The sequence below is a fragment of the Diorhabda carinulata genome, chromosome 8, assembly GCF_026250575.1.
Source record: "Diorhabda carinulata isolate Delta chromosome 8, icDioCari1.1, whole genome shotgun sequence".
NCBI lineage: Eukaryota > Metazoa > Arthropoda > Insecta > Coleoptera > Chrysomelidae > Diorhabda > Diorhabda carinulata.
The window spans coordinates 6,552,590-6,572,503 of record NC_079467.1 but is presented as its reverse complement, the minus strand read 5'-3'; the positions used below and the strand labels follow the sequence as shown (position 1 = coordinate 6,572,503).

The 19,914-nt window shown below is 30.2% G+C and overlaps 1 protein-coding gene across 1 annotated transcript in view; it reads left to right on the top strand.

Annotated features, from left to right (window-relative positions):
* LOC130897136 (glutaredoxin domain-containing cysteine-rich protein CG31559-like) overlaps positions 1-19,914 on the top strand; it is a 104,597-nt gene that overhangs the window by 56,773 nt on the left and 27,910 nt on the right. Inside the window, exon 2 of the mRNA XM_057805765.1 lies at positions 7,627-8,102. Coding sequence (XP_057661748.1) covers positions 7,640-8,102 — 463 coding nt within the window. The 5' untranslated portion in view covers positions 7,627-7,639. The remainder of the gene's footprint in view (positions 1-7,626; positions 8,103-19,914) is intronic.

Below are 19,914 nucleotides of genomic sequence, written 5' to 3'. Positions count from 1 at the left end.
ATTTACTGTTTACTATTTTCCTGCTAATACTACTAGCGTTAAGTAAATGGACAATTTTTTCATCATCGTCGAGTTCATCAAATACCATAACCGTAGGTAATATCGTAAATATTTGATCAATTTGAAGAAGTTACATAAGAATTCTCAAATTTTATATTAGACTAAAATGTAACTGATATTTCCAGGTTCACACATCACTTGTACAATTGTGCCTAAGATATTTGTTAGTTCGTGACCTTCTTATGAAGGTTAGCTTGAAAATATTGTAATTAATAATGAATTATTCAATTTACAATTATTTAGATATGAGGTTACTAAATTACTGGAACAATAACAACATATAAAAACAAATTTCTAAACATTATTGTCTTTCAATAGGCTAGTTAAATAAATTAAATTCGCCTTTCAGATTGTCAAACAATTCATTGATGATTCTGTAATATCATTCAAAATAATTCGAGTCTTGAAATAAAAAAATTACTGTTAAAGGAATTAATCTTTTATTCAAACAACTGAAATATCAAGTAATCAATTTGTCATTACTTACAACTTATGCTCATTCTACATACTAATTATAAACATGCTTTGTTTCGTTCGCGTAGTGAAAAAATTGAACAGAGTGCTGAAGAATAGTATCTAAGTAAAACTAGTCCTAAGTATATGACAAGTATCAAATGTAGAAGTCTTATCAGAGTACTTAGGTATTTTTGCAAATATGTTTATTTTTATGTGGAAATTATAGTGTACATTTGTATACAATTTGTGTACAATAAATTATGATCGTTGAATTTTTTATCAAAATAGAATATAAGTAACCAGAAATACATCCACTTTAAGCTATTTAAGTACCTCTAGTCCATTGAACAACAGTTTTTATTTAAGATTTCCATCAATACGCATCGATTTGCTTGAAATTCTAACAGTATATACGAGTAGTAAATACCTTGTGAAGAAATATATCTACCCTATGCCGATATGTGCTTTTACTCTGGCAGTCCCAACTGTGTTTTCCTCTTGAATAAGTGGAAAATAGTCAATTTCGTGAAAAAAAATGTAGAATCTTTTATAAAGAAGTCAAGTATAAAGTCAAAAAAAAACTATTATTTTTTTGTAATACATAATAAGAGAGTTATGACGAAAATAAGATAGAATCCCTTAATTTCATAAGAAAAAACCTCATTTCTACCCATGATATTGCTACCCTAATTGAAATAAAATATTATAAATCTGCAAATTACTTCTCACTTAATAGGATCAATAGGTTTTATTGGCTTAGATGGTTTGATTATGAGAAAAATTATGGTTACAATGGAGGAAGCATTTTTTAATTCTTTAAAAAAATTGTCTTAAAAATATAAAAGATACGTTAAAATTGCTTGAAAACAAAAAGCTAGTTTTTTTAACAAATTTGTTCCTTTTTAATTTTTTTCTCAACTTCAGAATTAACTTATCGTCTTCAGAGACTGAAGGAATAAACCTTCTCCCGCGAAAACTAATTCCAGCGGGAAAATCTCTTTGGTGAGAATCTTCACATTAATTCCTTGACTAATCATCTATAGAGTGGGCTATAAGAAATTGGCCCTTTGTCCCTATTTAAGCTATTCTCACATTTAACAACTTCAATGCTACCAAATGCATTTAACAATCTATTATTGGATACATTTTTCAACAATTTTTCATTATTAATATTTATATCAAGATTATGACTGGCAGCGTGATCGGCAGTACTCGATTTTCCGATCAGTCAATATTTTAAATGAGTAAACCTGACAATAACGGATCTCTTAGTCTGCCCAATATACTTCCTGTCACAATCAACACAGCTAATTTCATACATACCACTCTCTTCCAAATCCTTAGGATTGCCCAACAATTGTTTTACTGTATTTTGTATTTATAAACCAATTTAAAACCCACTCTGTTAAATAATTCTTCCAATCCTTTTGTATAAACAGTATTGAAAGGTATCAGAGCAAATTTTTCTTGTTTGTTCCAAAATACTTTTGCCTTCTTCGTATTGATTAAGGAGAAAATATCATCCACATAGCTGTACCATACCCTGGGAAAATACTTAAACTTAAAAATATTCTTCTAATACATTAGCTCCCAAATTATTACATCTGGGTAATTCCTCAAGGTACACCAAGGTCTGCGGGATCGGCACACTGGGAAATAATAAGGAGATTAGAATTTCCCCATCTTCAATTTCTGTAGTCTCCACTTTGTTGATAAACTCTAAAGAATTCTTCATCGAAAAACTCGCAGGTTTGATAGGTAGGTTTTCAAAATCCTTCTTTAACCACGTGGAAATATTATAACTAGAGCGATATATATGAAATTAGCTATGATAATTTTAACGGGAAGTATATTGTTGTAGGTAAGGGGATAAAGGGCCATCTCCTTACATACCACTACATATTTTATTAGTCAAGGAATAAATGTGAAGATTCTCCGAATTTCTCGGGAGAAGGTTGATTAGTGGTAAAATTTAGTATAAAAGAGGTAAATCAAATAATTAGGTTTTAGTTTACCTTCAGTCTCTGGAAACGATAACTTAGTTATCGAAACACCCGTCAGACAGTGTAATCGTGAGTGTTGGTGTAGTGTTGATGTAAACAGTGTGTTATTTTCGAACAGTTGATTCGTTACTTTGGTGAAACTTGAATTGTTATTATTGATATTCAGCAAATGAACTAGCTAAATGCAAAATATCATCAAAGTTATTCCATAACTGGAATCAAAATTACAATGTTTTTTAGGAAGATAACTTGCCTTTCAAAATGTGTTTCACTTGAACAAAAGGGATTGTTTGGTGAAAGTAAATCAAGTCTACTCATTCCGTAAATTTCTAGATTGAAACACTTCGTCGATACATATAGTTAATGCGTGTTTGGTTCATAAACCTGAAAAAAAGAAATCCATGGACGTTTCTACCATCCATGATGCAAGTATTTCATTCAACTTTAAACCATTTTTTGTTTATTTTTGATGCAATGTGTTTTATTTAAATTATTGAAAACTTATGCACTACCACCTAAAAATAGTAATAATTGACAAAACACTGACATAGTTTTTACTACCTGTCAAAATCCAATCAAAGTTTACATTTGGCAACTTCGTTTTCATATTCGCCATTCAATTGGCGGTGGTTTTGGATCTCAAACATACTTAAAATATATGATTTCTAACTTGATTGGCATTTATATCAGTATAACGATCTAAACTTACGAAATAGATTGAAATGACAAACAGATGTTGCCAAATCGACTGGAGCTAAAGTTTATATTGGAAACTGAAACAAACTATAGATGTTTAAACTGCCCCTGAGTATTGACGAATATGAAGTGGATAGTATTTGAATATTTTATCAATTATGATTTACAGTTCTCTTGGAATAATAATGCCGTTAGAAGCAGTTCATTTTTCAACATATCTCACGATATGAATGAACTAAAATTGACAATAAAAAATCTAAGAATAAAAACCGGAATATCATCAAGCAATTCAATCGCTAAACTTTTTCAATTAATATATCAGAAAAGGAAGCAAAAACGCAACAAATATTGATTGTTTGTTGAGTTTTATAATAAATCAGAGTTCTGGCATCTCGTGTAAAGTAAAATTTTATTACCTGTAAATGTTTCTCAATATTCATCTACGTTTTTAACAATAGATTTACCGGAATCTGAAACATAGTACAGTTACATAATAATTGTTGAGAATTGTTCTAGACGTTATTTTCTGTTACTTCAGCCTATTTAGTGAAGCATATTATTGAGATGTGAAAATTTCTATTTCTAGAAAACATAATTGTTACTCATTTTGCTTATTTGAACTAAAGAGCGTATGTGAATTCATATTTTTAAAACGCAAATGGCAATATCAACAAACCAAGAAACGTAAATCTTATTCCAAATATCAACATTTAGAATGATTGAAGAAAACTCGGTTTGTAATTGAATTATGGGGCCGTAATTACCAATACTGCTTCATAAAACGCACATAACTATGGAAAACAGAAAAACTTCGACCATTTACTGTTTTACAATCCCTAGCTTTTCTGACTTATCTGTTTACCTTGGTAGTCCTAATTTTGGTTTTTTACTGTAGCTTGGAGGACTACCTAATAAAATGACGAAAACCTGAAATATTTCCAAATTTTAAAGCAATAAATCGCCAAATTTCCTCCCGAGAAACGCTCAATAGCTACCGAAATCAAAAAATATATTGAACACAAGATTGTCAATTGATATTTTTGGTCATTAAGATAATGTTTATCTGTTGTCACTCTAGTTTATTCATTATATTTAGCACTTAATTGATATTCTAGATGCATAACTTGAACTCGACTATCTTCTACTGAATTCTTGACTATATTATACAGGGGCTACTACTTAAATTTCGAGATATGGCAACACTGAGGTGATTATGTCAAATCTGACACTCCTATCTCAAAGTCAGACATTTTTAATGGTGAATATGAACGTGTTGTCATACGAGTACTATTTGAGTTGTTTACGGATACTTGAAACATACATCTTAGTCAAAAAATGTAGATGAATCGCGAACATTTTCGTGTGATGATTTTTTATGACTTGACTTGGACTAAACCAGCAGCAGTGTGCTGATCAACTCGCTTCGATTCTTGGTGGTGAAGCATCATCTCAAGCCGCCGTGTTTCCCTGATTTTCCGAATTCAATCGTGGTCGCACTTCACTACAGGATGAATTTCGTGAAGGTCGTCCTAAATCAGTTGTTGTGCCAGAAAACAATACCCAAGTAAGCCTTAATCGTATGATATTGCATGAAAATGTGGCTGTCAAAAAATTTGTTCGCGTTGGATTTGATAATCACTTGAAAAAGTTTGTGTCGATTAGTCCAAAGAAATGCTGGAAAAATTCAATCGGAGTGCTTCAACAACGTAAAACAGTAAATTCTGAATGGTATACTAGCATTTGTTTGCGAGAAATGTTGGAAAAAATCAACAATATGAACGTTTTTGAACAGTCAAAACATGGAATTTGTAGGTACAGCCCTTGTTTTGCAATGATTTCTTCTTATACCCGCAGATTAAAAATAAATTGTGAGGTCGACGTCGTTCTACATCCGAAGAAGCGTTTCATGTGTTCAAATCCCATGTTTTGGAGATACCTCTATCGGAATAGAAAAAATGCTTCTACAACTGTTCAAACGAATTCAAAAGTGAATTGATCTTAATGGGGAATATCTTGTGATGTGATGTGATTTTCAAGTATCTTCTGCATTATAAATTAACTATGTTAACTTTAAATGTCTGAGTACTATACACTTGAATGCTTCTTACTAATTACTGTATACTAGTATTGATCATCTTTGAAATTATAGTACTAACATTTTATCAAAACTATATATTTGTTGAATACATTGACGTAGCGATTCTTGAAAAGATCAAAATAATTTATAATAATAATTAGAATAAACTAATTCAAAACATCTGTCATACCCCCACGATAGTCAGATTCAGTGTTTCCAGGTATTCAGCAAAACAAATTTAAACTTTCTTCTGGGAAGCTTGGAAAAATCTATATACCAGGCATGTTTCTTTTGCGGGACCTCTTAGAATATATAATCTATATATAAGTCATGTTTTGTTAGTAAATAAACAAAGTTACCCCCCAATGAGTTACGTGACACACTTGAGTGGAGGGAAAATAGCAGATCGACTTGCTGAAGTAGGGACGGATAAACTATTAGTATCTACCTTAGTATCTACTTCAGTCCTTTCATGGCATATGATCCAAGATATTATTGAAAACACTAGAAGAGAAGGTAGAAAGGGGACAAAGCTACTGAAACAATCTACAAGGGTGAAGACAGGCAAAGATCCTCCTGGCAAGCTATATCCAAAGATCTATTGAATGTGTCAACCTAAGTAAGAACAATCTACGCATATTAAGAGGAATCTTGTTGGGATATACCCACCTCAATAGATCCTTGAAGATTCTAGGCTTTGCAAAGACAGCAATGTACAGATGTATATGAAATAGAAGATGAAGATATTTCGAGTCACATCCTTAACATTCCATCAGAAGTGGAGCTGATAGATCAGTTGACTCCAAAGTACGATCTGTTATTCGTTTTCTCTATTCTGGAGGCCTAAAAGCGACCGATATACATTGGGGATCTATTTATGGTACAAAGGAAACATTATAATTGATGGAGTAGTTTGAAACTGGATTAGGGTGCTGAATTGCAACCCTTCTGTTTTGTGGAAAACATTCCAAACCAGACTCTTTATCAGTTCATCAAATTTCTGTAGGAAAATTTGATACAACGCTTAAGCTATCAGAGGCTGGGATCATGTTGGGTGCTAAAAATACTTATTACGGTACACAAAATCAATATACCGACAACCGACCTACCGCCCAGTGACTACTACTTGTTCCATCATTTGTAGAGACACCTGGACGGTGAGCACCACGACAGCCACGACGCCGACGATGTTAAAATAGATGTGTTGAAGTTTTCATTTAGATGTGCAAAAAACTTTTGCTTGAACATTATATAACAAGGGCCTTAATATTGGAGGAATTCATGTTGAAAATATATTTAAGGACAGACTTTCATGTATAATAATAATAAAATTACTAAAAAATATTTGCTAGTTTTTTTTCTAAGACTATTTTGACTATCAAATACATATCTTTCGGAGTATTTAGTAGATTAAATTACAGGCTTTCTTGTATAGATAAAATGAAAAGTCGCAGCATCCTTTTTTTGTTTAAACCGGTGTTTGTAATTGAGAAACATGCCTCCTATTAGCATTTTTACATCAATATCTTTTGATTATTAGAGTTTAATGTAATTACCTCCTAGATTCTTTTTCAATAATTAAAATCATTTTCTAGACTATTTTCTTGGTTATTGTCGTTTCATAGACACTTTTTTCAGTAATTATCTTGTTCAACACACTATTTTAATGATTATAATCACTTTTTAAACTGTTTCCTTGATTATTGTAGTTTTTGAGATCCTTTTTTTCGCCATTATATTGTCATAGATTATTTTTCAGTGATTAAAGTCACTTTCTAGACTATTTTCTTGATTTTTGTAGTTTCACAGACACTTTTTTTAAGGACTATGATCACTTCTCACACTCTTTTCTTGATTATTCTAGTTCTTGAGATCATTTTATTAGTGATTATCTTGACTTAGATTTTTTTTCAATAATTATAATCATTTTCTAGACTATTTTCTTGATTAATGTCGTTTTACAGACACTTTTTTTAGTAATTATCTTGTTCTAGACACTTTTTTGAAGACTATAATTATTTTTTAGATTGTTTCCTTGATTATTGTAGTTTTTGAGTTCCTTTTCCTATCCATATCTTGTCCTAGATTCTTTTTCAATAATTAAAATCTCTTTCTAGACCATTTTTTATTATTGTTGTTTCACATACAGTTTTATCAGTAATTCTCATAAATCTAATATACATATATGTTATTAAAACCTGAATTCTATATAGTGTTAATAAATAAAATTCGAGATATATAAATTGTAATCGTTATGGGAACGTTACCGTTCAATGAATATTGAAGGTATATAAATGACCTTTGCCTAATTAATGCGTACCATCTGTTTTGCAGATATACTATTAACATGTCTCAAACGATGATACCGCCGCCGCTGCCGCCGAAGACGAAACCTCATCTTCTACAAGAATCCGCATCCGCAACGGTATTACAGAACGGTACCACTGCAGTATCGTTTGTAGACGTGTTCAGTACCCAGAAAGAATCCAAGAATCATGTCGTTAAAATACTTATCAGTCCGCAAAATAATGGTACTACAACAAAAACTTTCGTAAATTGCAGCGACGAAAAACAAAGTGAAATAATTAGTGACACAGAGCCCTGTATTAGAATCAATTTGAATTCTGATCTGGCTCAGAATAACGATATGTCGAGAAACTATTTTTATTATAACGGGTACAGTTATGGGATGTCGAGTGGACAAGTTTCACCTAGTGAGACAATGGATTCCGGTACTTGTAGTGATGTAGATGGAACTTCACCTACTGTTGCTGTGAAAAGTAAAAATGGAGTTTCCGTTACACTTATTGGTAAGTTTTAATTACATCATATAATGTAATACTGAAAATTTGTTGAATACACATGATTGTCTACAATGTTAAAAATGTTCATACGTCTTCTTATAATTCTAATAAACAAAAAAAAAAACTATAACTTATAACAGAAAAATTTTTAAAGATGAGATTTTGAATATGTACGCTCATTTTTTTATCTTGAATCTCTGTAAATAGCATGTCACTATTTACGCACCGCATTGAGAGTAGATCATATTATGCCCATCGTAGGGCGCATCAGCATGAGACAATACGTCAACACTATGTTTAATAATGCTTACACTACATGTGTTATAGTCTATTTCAGAAAGGTATAGAGTAATAAAATGGAGAATTTCGTCCAGTTCGGCTCAATTTTGGTGTCGGCCATAGGTCTTGAAATAGTATTGTTTGTAATATTAAAATTTCAAGTAATTGCGTAAAATAATTAGGAAAAGTATGTTTTCTGGCCTGAAGTGTCAATATCGAAATATTGTGTAGGGATTAGGTAGTAGATTATACAGTTATGTTTTGCATTACGTACCGTTTAACCTTCTATTAGTGCCTCTGCCTAATTCCAACCCTATTTCAGATTCGGCTTTAATTTTACCGGTACGCCTTGGGCACACTATTTTCAGTGTTTGTGAATCGATAACAATAGGCTAAACTCATAAATTGTCCCCAACCTGGGTGGTACTCCCAGCACTTAATAAAAATAAAAAGAATTTTACAATGAAATCAATGCCAAACTATGAAAGTGGCTTAAATATATACTCTATACCTTTCTGAAATAAACTATAATGTATTTTATTAAATATATGTAGATATTGTAAACAAAAGTAATGAAAATAAAACAGAATTGCATCGAGAGACAATAATTACTTTGAAAATATGATAAATAACATAATCATGAAATAAGATAAACAAATATAATCAATTAACAAACCAAACAAATCTTAAACATCAAAATGTAAAACAACTCTCCTCTCCATATGAATATGAAATTAGAACAAATCATCGAAGACCCATTTAGTTATACGGATTATGATATTGAATAAATTAGTTATATGAAATATAAAACAGTAGAAAATATAAAAAAGATATAAATGAGATTCCTGATTAGAATTGTATTTAGTAAGGACAGATATTATGTTTGGACAATATATTAAGAAATCATCTACATAATATAAGAAATAAAGCTACATTAACAAACCATGTAATAGCAAAAACACAAACGTTTAATTATAATTTTAAAAATCCAATTAACTCGATCTATTAGCTAATTGAACATTTACCTGTTCTAACAGGTATGAGAGCGTGATCGGATTGTCTTGATGAGGAATGAATCTCTTTTTTTTGACTCCAATGACATCTGGCAACCAAATGTTTGTTCAAATTTTATCGCCTTATATTGTTCTAACGCCACTGCTGCCACCTTTTGAATTTGACTTTGGATTACCAAAGACACTTTCAGCAAATTTTTATGCACCGACTGATGCGGCATGTCCCTTGAGTATTTGGCAGATTATGCGAAATCTAATAGAGAATTATGGACAAAAATACTTCATTCTCATGTTGTATCAGCTGACCATCTTGAACAAATATATTTTGAAATGACTTAACGTATTTCGTCGTAGAGTAAACATCGGCTACATTCCAATTTATTATATCGGTTTTCGCAGTATTAGTAGTAGAATTGCGAGTCACACAGGCATTTCAGCTTAATTAACTCATATTGGAATCAAAAGTTTATTAATAGTGAGATAGTATTACGAAAGTCAACAGGCTCAATAAAGTTGGACGAGTGTTAAACAATTTTGATCTAAATGTGTATTCAGGTCGTTCAATAATTTGTTGAGTGATTCTTTGTATAATAGAAAAAATTACAAAAATCTTCAGTAGCAGATATAACGGTGGATTACACGTCAGCAGCCGATATACACCTAATTTGAAAAGAAATTTTTTTTTTTTCATTAACGAACAAAGCTGAGTATCCATTCAATATTAGCATTGCTTTAATTAACTCTATTACTAATTTAAATGGCCTTAATTTGATTCTATTAGTAAAATTATCATCTGTCTTAAGGCATATTAGATCTCGAGGGATTGATCCAGTGATTTTCCGCAATTTTCTGATTCCCGACTTCTGGAATACTAGAAAGTACGTACGATTCCTGGAAAAATCCTTATGTTCCTAATGACATTTTCCTGGAAACATGAGCCGCATTTTTCTGATTCCTGCCATGTTTATTGAACGATAGCTTATATCAATCTACATATTCTTTGACAAGGTCTTTTTCGGAAAATTAAAAACAAATCTTTGAAACGAGGAGACTTTTACGAATGTTTATACATATTTTATTAGGTATTTTGGATGCCAAAAAAATTTTGATAACAAAATCGATGATACACTATCGTTCTATAAACATGGTAGGAATCGGGAAATTGTGGCAGGACACACTTTTTTGGAGAATCTAATTTTCCCAGGAAAATGTCAATGGGAACTCAAAAAGTTTTCCGCGAGTCGTAACTATTTTCTATACCCTTTCAGTACTCCTGAAGACAGGAATCAGAAAATCGTTTCGGTCCAATCCCCCTTGGTCCATATAGAAGTTGAATGAGCTTCTCGAGATAACTGAAAGTTATTCCATACCCAAATATTCTGCTAACTTATTTCATCATTACATTTAAATTATTCTCGTGAGACGACTGACAACTATTCTATTCCTAAAATTTCTAGTGCCCGTTTTTAAATAAATCATTACTATCTTAATTATTAATCTTAGATGGCTTGAATTTGATTTTTTGATTTGATTTAGTTAATCACCGTCAAACTATTTGAAACCATGTTCATTTTCCTTCTGATCTCATTCATAATAATATGCTAGGAGCTGTTAAAGCATGAATCCAGAGGTGAACAACGTATGAGGAACGCAATACTTGGTGTAATTTTGACTTACACAAAAAAACCTCGTGTTATAAATTGTGTTTTTGAATATATTCTTAAATTCATCTTGTATACTTGTGGACATGTCCATGAAATAGCTTCTGTATAAGATGTGGAATTTTTTATTATTTTGTACGGAAGTTTTTGCATCGTCGATAAATTGCCGTCTTGAAATAAAATTCAGTGAAAACTGTTTGGTAAATATAACACGATTCATAATTATTGTAAATGAATGAACACATTTTATTATTTTCCCAATTCTTGAAGAAAAACTGAACTATTGCAACTTGATGTTGACGTTTTTCAATGCTTTAATAAAATTTAGTGATCGAACTCGATCACGTTTTTACATTAAAATGTTCACATGATACTACACATCTTATTAATTTTTACTTATCCTCTATTATTGGATAAAAATTAGTCTCATTTATATAATATTGTGGCCTATTAGTGCCATTAGTAATAATAGTGGGTAATTTTCTTGAAATATTGTCAAATATTATTGGGATATCAGTCATAGAGTGTAGGATGTTTATTGGCTGTTGTCGTAGTATAATCCACCGTACTCATGCTGTTGATAATTTTTTTTAATATTTTCTATTATGGAAACAATTACACAACATTTTTTTTTTTCATTTTTTTGTTTTAACATAATTGAATTTTTTCATTCCACCCCCATCCAAATTGAATTTGCCGGCTAAACCATTATTCAATTTTCTTCACCTAAATTATTAATAAAATATAAAATTGATCAGCTGGAAATTCTCATGAATATGCAATGTTTCTTCCAATATATACTCTGGCAATGTGATCAACTGTATCATTTAAGATAAACAAACATAAAATGATGGTCTACCCGCGTGAAGTTATCCACGAATTTTGTTACAAAATAAATTGAATAAGCTACATAATTTTACTACCAAAAATTGAAAATTAAATGGAGAAAATATTTTTTAACACGCGTTTTTGTACAAATTCTGATTCTGAACCTAATAAGAAAACAAATAACCATAAATTGTGATGTAAGTAATTTTTATAACGCTAAATATTCACAAAGTTTAGCGTTGAGGCGCATCATTCCTTTTGAAATAGAAGCTCCAAAATATTTTTTAGACCTCATTGAAAATACTTACATCACAATTTCCTTAGTTGAAGAGAATTTGAAAAATCTTTGGGGCTTCAATTTCAAAACAAACGATGTACATTAGCGCTGAATCGAAAACTATGATTTTTTTTAGACCAGTTACCAGCCGATTTCCCGTGGAATATTGATAATCAAGGTCGATTATCGTGACAATTGGTACAAAGGTGGTATTTATAACCTTCTTCAAAATCTTTTGGAAAAAAACTTTATTCTACAAAGTTTTTTTTTCCAAATTTGGTGCTTTTAGAGTTATTAACGATTAAAATCGTTCATTTTTCATTGAAAAAACGTATATTTTTTACCGTTTTTCGTGAATAACTTGAAAAGTTCTCATTTTATCAACATAATTATTAAGAACAAAAATGTAGCTAATAAAAAAAAGAGATTTGTTTTTTAACTCTGTAAACTCTGTAAATTCAATAATAACTGAGTTATTGCTTGTTGAAGGATGACTATTTTGGGGAAACCCCGAAATTAAAAACATTTAACCTCAAATAACTTGAAATTGATGAAACTTTTGGTAAAAACTGAATAGATCTTTTTCAAAGCTCATAGAAACATCTTAAAAATGAACCCTGTCAAAAGTGTTTTGCATAAGAGGTGACTGATTTATCAGGTTTCTTCTTCTTTCTTCTTCTTTTGAAAAAAGGTAATAATTATACCCTCGCCATTACCACCCTAATTGAAATTAATCGTAATCCACTTACAATTAACTTTATTCATGTATTATTTATATGATCTATGTGATTTCACCGGTTATGAATGATTATTTAAAAAAAATAATTGATTGAATTAAACACTGCATTTCCGTAATCTTGAAAAAATGATTTTTTCTTAAATGGACCAAAAACTATTCATTTTATGAGAAAATGTTTCAAGTATTAATTGTAGTTTTTTTGCTAAAAATTTGAGCAATTCAAAATCTATGGCTCATAAAAATTTAAGGAGATACATTACTTCAAAGTTTGCATTCGCGTACCAAATGTGGCTTATACAACCTCTTTGAGAACCTTTTTCAAAACCGGGGGTTGAAAAACATCTCAATTGATATGACGTTGAAGTACTTGAAATCGCCTACAAAACGCTTTTTTGAAAAAGTTTCTAGCTTGAAAATTGAGCGAGTTATTGTCGACAAGTCAACTGGTCAACTGCTTTTTTTCAAAATTTCGGAGCATTGGAAAAAGAGAAACGTGGAGTGTATAATCGAGCAACAGCTAGACGAACGAGAAGAAGATGAAGATATTAATGATGGTGAAATATAATTATTCAAAATGGTTTTTCATATTATTTTCTCAATAAAAACTTTTATTAAATTAAAAAAAAAATTAGCTGCAATTTTGAAATTTCTGGTCATTAAAGTTTCGTAAGAGTTGAAATATTTAAAAAGCAATTTTTTCTTAAAAATACTGACGAAATAATCTCAATTCAATATAAATACACTTTCGAATAATTTTTAATTATAAAAAAATCGTAGAGATTATTTTTTAATTTTTCATATGATTAGGGGATGATTTGGAGGGGTTGCATGAATTTGATTGATCATAAACGTGTTTAAGAATTCAACATATTTACGAATAATACATTTAAACTTCATTTTACCCAAAACATGCATCAAATCTGAGATTTTAAATTCTTTGCGATAAAAGTAGTTTACACCTCCAAAAATGTAAAAAGCCAGGTTTGGCACAAGGAAGATTCCGTAGAAGAGGGTAAGTAGAGCTTATTTCAAATTTCCATAAAAATCGAGATTATAATAACCGTTTTCAAAAAAGGCTTTCATTTAAATTGTATTTCACTCAAATATATACTAAAATTTTCAAATTTTTCACGATAAGGAGTAGGTTTCACCCCTAAAAAATAGAAAGAAGTATCCTTTGGCACAGGGTAGATTTTAAATAATGGGGTAAATAGAGCTAAAATCCAAATTTTCATAAAAATCGACGTTGATTAAAAAAATCCACAGTTTTAACGTTTTTTTCCGCTGGTTCCTGGTGTATTGTTGGCGTTATAGAAAATACTTACATCACAATTTTTGGTAACTTGTTTTCTAATTAGATTATCTTTATAATAGTTAAATATTTTAATATTTTTAAGGAGTGAGCGCAGCGAAATGTTCGAGATCATTAATCGCATTTCAATATTAGTTAATACTTTTCCATCGACCGTATATTTTTCTAAATTGGAGAAAAACAACTTTCATTTTATTTATTAATCATCATTTTTATATTTATAATTTATATTTATAATTATATACATTTATTAAAACTAAATAAAGACACATTAGAATTTGTATGGTCTTGTTAGTGTAAGATTGTTATTCACAAAGAATTGTTTTAAATATATCAACTTTATTTTTTAAAGACTTCTCAATATATTTTTCTTGCCATAGCAGTCGATTTCTAACTTTCAAGTCGTTTACTAGAAGGGTTTTTTGTTAATTCTTTACTATGGTAAATACCCTATTTCTGTGTGTTTCAGATGCCTTAACTGTTACAAGATATTTTGATCCTAAATATTGAACGTCATCCGTTTGTAATTTCGATAATGGATCTTTTCGAATTGCTCCAAATACTCAAGGCAACCTACAAAATGATTTATTACCCAATAATTGACACTTTAACTTACTTAAATTTACCTTTCTCACTAAAAATAGGTTGTTAGAAGCATCAGAAATAAATGCTAGTACAGAAGAAGAAGTAGAAGCTAATGTCTATGTTATTTTTTAAATTCAGTGTCGATATGAGGCAAGCACTGAGTATTTTGGCCATAAACTTTCAATTAGGCCGTTTCTTTGTAATATGCCACAAAACCGTCTCTGAATAATACTTTACTAATTCGGCATACGTTTTTTTCATTCTTCGATTCTTTCCTGGTAGTAACTTAATGATGCTGAATTAAGAATTTCTGTCAGCTCCGGCAGTTAATGTGAAATTTTCGTCCACCTCCATTCCTTGGGAGAATTCAACAGTAATAACCACTAAATTTCACAATTATAAACACATTAAAATCGTTCATTACCAGAAAATCATGCATTGATAGGGGTCATTAATATATGATTTTGAGTGATTTTGAGAAATCTATCAACGGATGTAAATGTACGGTCGACGGAAAAATTATTTATTCTCCATAAATAGCTGTTTACAATTAATTTACATGAGCAGCATGATCGAAAGGCTACTGTGGTTTGCGTTTTTCACACTTTTCTGCATTTCAATATAAAAATAGCTTATTGGTATTCAACTTTAGTGTAGATTCCGTGTAAGTGGGTAAATCATTGATAACTGCTCAATAAAATTATTGAGCATCTAGAATCTATTACGCAGGGTGTCCCATGACGAGTTTAAACTATCTGTATATGGCAAAATACTTGAAGTAAAATCATAAAAATTTCTACATTTGGGTTTTCGGATCTTTTCAATTAAAATATTTTCAAACATGGCCGACTTCCGGTTTTACCGGAAGTCGACGGTAACTTTGGTACGGAACACCCTGTATATTGATACATTTTTGAAATTTACGTACAATTTTAGTATACTTTTCTCTAGAACTTTGTTCGAAAAAGACATACTTTTTGAGTTATTAATTTTTTGGTAAAAAATTTGATCGTTGCAGATCTTTATAATTTATTTTTTCACGAGGATACCCTTACAGATATGAAAATGGTTTCTATTCGGTTGCTTTTATCAAGATCAGACGTATTTGAATGTTGGAAAATTTTTTATTTCATCCTGAGTGTGTATAAAAAGTGTTCAAAGTTTCAGGTATTAAATGTTTTCTGTAAATTTTTAGAGATGCAGGTGTGGTCTAAATTTTATTTATTCGTTATTAAATTGAGTCATTTTAACTACTTTCGGAAGTATCAACAATTGACTGATGACAGTTAAATAAGAGTCATTTATTATAAAGCCTACTAAAAGTATACATACTTGTTAAAAAATACAATAATAATTAAAAACCTCAAATATCTTGGAAACGACTAAAAGTTGGAATAGGATTAGTAAATACAATTTGATTTGATTTTTTTCACAGACCTTGACAAGATAAAGAAAAATACTTTTTTATTTCTTAGTGCTTGTATCAACGGGTCAAAATAAAATTTAGACTACACCTGCATTTCTAAAAATGTACAGAAAACATTTAATATCTGGATAACGGTGAGGTTTAGGTATAGGAAAGTATACATGAATTTGCCTTATTTTTCATCCCTGAATGAATTAAAATAAAAAAAAACGGGTGGTTCTATTCAAGAAAATAAATAAATTTGATATTTATAAAGTTAAATTTTGAACATTTTTTATACACACCCTGTATAAAATGAAAAATTTTTAGCATTGATTCAAACACATCTGACATTACTAAAAGCAACCGAACAGAAACCATTTTCATGTCTTTAAGGGTATCCTTTGAAAAAAATAATTTATAAGGGACTGCAAAGTTCGAATTTTTTACAAAAAAATTAATAACTCAAAAAGAATGCAAATTTACCGTCGGCTTCCGGTTCCACCGGAAGTCGGCCATATTTGAAAATATTTTAGTTGAAAAGATCGTATCCGAAAACCCAAACGTAGAAATTTTCATGATTTCAATATAAGTATTTTGCCATATACAGAGAGTTTTAACTCGTCGTGGGACACCCTGTATAGGCATTTTTCATGGTGTTACAAACAGTAGACTATTTCTTATCTTTAAGGGTGTCCTCGTAAAAAAATAATTTATTAGGCACTGCAACGGTAAAATTTCTTACAAAAAAATTAATAACTCAAAAAGTATGCATTTTTCAAAAAAAGTCTTAGACAAAAGTAATTAAATTATACTCGACTTCCGGTAGAACCGGAAGTTGGCCATCTTTGTAAATATTTTAGTTAAAAAGATCGTATCCGAAAACCCAAACGTAGAAATTTTCATGATTTCAAAATAAGTATTTTGTTATATACAGATAGTTTTAACTCGTCGTGGGACACCCTGTATAACTGAATAAATATCATGGAAGAATTAACACACAAAAAAATCATTAAAATCAAAAGTTCTCGTAGATCATGTTTAAAATTTGAATTTTCTACCGATAATTGAACGCGACGGAAAATGTGATCTAAATCTCGTTCTGGGTTAGAATCCGCAATCAGCTAATAAGTGATCTACCTGAACAGAGGTTATAGTTTCCGAAAAAGTTTTCTATCTACTAGTGTTAACTGCCTGAAAATTTTTTAGTTTAACGCAAACAGACAGACGAAGTAGATGTCTTTTTGATAATTACATTTTGGTAAATTCAACTTTTTGTAGCTAAAAGGACTGATTGAAAATGAACAAAATCTTTAAATGAAGGATTTCCATATCATTTACAACCAATTTACAGGAAAGTGCAATTTATATATTTAAATATTCAACATAAATCACTTTGTTTCAAGTTTTTTTTTCATGTCAGTAATATGATCTTCGATAGTATGTAGTACAAATTTATTTATTTATTCATTAGTTCTACAAGAAATCTTTGGTTGTTTTTCAATACCTTCTATAAGTATTTTCAATAAATAATTACAATATATGATCATTTTCTTCAGATGTCGCTAACGGTTTCCTTGACACGTACAACGATCTAAAAATCTACACAAACCATAAATTTTATGGAGTTGAACAAAGATTATCTTTTTTTTAAATCGATGTAAAAATTCATTCTTGCTTTTTCAAGATTGTACTATAAAAGTTGTAGTCTAGAATTATTTATTCCGTCAAACATACTACATAGACATACATAATTATCCATTAAAAATTTATAAGGTTCGAATGTATAATTTAGGAGATATACTTAAATATAAGTTCTGATTTCGCCACTTTTTATGCACACTAGGGGTCGTATGAGAAGTTTTTTATGTCACAGTATTTTATTTTCAAGTCATCTTTTCACTCCCGAATGTTTTCCATCAAGCCCTGGAACACCATGTATATTTATTTGTTTAGATATTTTCAATTGATTCAGGCCTGATTGACTTTAGATTAATATAAAATAGTTTAATGATGGAATTTATTATTTCTATGAATCAAAAGTCAACAAAAATTATTAGTTTTCGCTATTCACGAACGTAAGTTTACGTAAAAGAACCTTGCTGAATCAATTCTAATAATAAACAGTCAAAATTTTGTGGTTTGAAAATTTATCCTTGTACTAATACATTTCGAATATTATTGCAACAAGCTGTCATTAAATTACAGTTTTTATATAATTTCATTTAGTATGAAATAATAATAACGAAATTGATTTTAAGTGCCCATAAATTTCATCATTTCAGCGTTGGGCATTTTAGATTTTCTTAAACTGTATATAACAGTTTCGTTGTGTGATAGAACACCCTGTACAGTTCCGCCAAATTCCGCTCCATTTAAAACGAACATTTTAATTGGCATTGCCAACATTTATCACATTTAATTGAACAAAAAATTCTAAATTGCACTTTTTTGTTCGAATTGGAGGTCGTAATAGCTGCACTTTTACTTGACAACAAAAGCGAATAGTCACGAACTAAATAAATTGCACTTTAATTATTCTTTTTACATCTAAATCGTTTATAATACGTTATTAAATTGTTTGAAAACTAAGATCAGCAGAGAAGATATGAATTTGTTTCTTTGTGCAAAATTACATTTTCAATTAAATACTCACACACACAGTTTCCTTCAATTTATTAAGTTCTAACAATCACCAATAAAACAATAAAAGTATTTCATATTTGTTATTTTCTATTTCTATTTTGATTGTACAGCAAACATAAATACTAAACACCTAAAATCTAGTCTTTATTTAACCTTTGGAAACAAATTAAACTCAAATTTATTACAATGGGTAGTAAAAGAAATTCAGATTCAAAAATTCCACAAATAAGAGAATTTTGTGGCAATTTAATCACCTTTCCGGACGCTAATAAACTCCACACAGAAAACATATGTTTTGTTTTCAACAGCTCTATGATATAGTCTATGAATCTCTAACCTCATTTCTTTAGCTGCAGATAATCTCAATTTTCAGCAAAGTATATTGAGTCGCGTTATAATTTGTACACAGAAGCTTGCAAAAACTAGAAAACAAACATAAAAATAACTAAATAGAGATAGAACAAATAAAATTTCAATATACAGAGGAAAACCACAATGAGTAACAAAATTATAGTTAATAGTAATAGGTAATAATTAGTATATAAGTCGTATAATAGTCAATAGCAAAAATTAAACCAGTGTGCAGTATGCCAGGAATTAAATATTATTATTAGAATAGAAGTCGTCGTTTACAGAGTAAAAGCCCTCAAATTATTGCGGAATGCGGGAAAACATGATATCGATTTGATTTTAATTGGCAAGTGATTGTGCATTTATTGCATTGTAAAATATTGAGCCCTCAACTAATTCTGAATTTGGAGTAGGTAGGTAAAAGTCCTAAGTGGATATCCATCCAACGTCCTTTCTGAAATTTGAGAATCGTGCTTACGAATCAGGCAAACGGATTCAAAGATGAATGAGGAGGGAAGAGTCAGAATTTTTAATCTTTTAAAGAAGTCCCTGCAGTGAGCCTTGCTGTGTTTAATCCGAGTAAATACCTTAACACTCTCTTTTGTAGTTTGAAGATTCGCTCAAATTAAGTCGCACCACATGTATCCCAGAAGGAGACTCGATTAGGGCATAATAGACTGTTAAGGAGATGGATTAGTACAGTTCCTTGGTAACTGATCTTA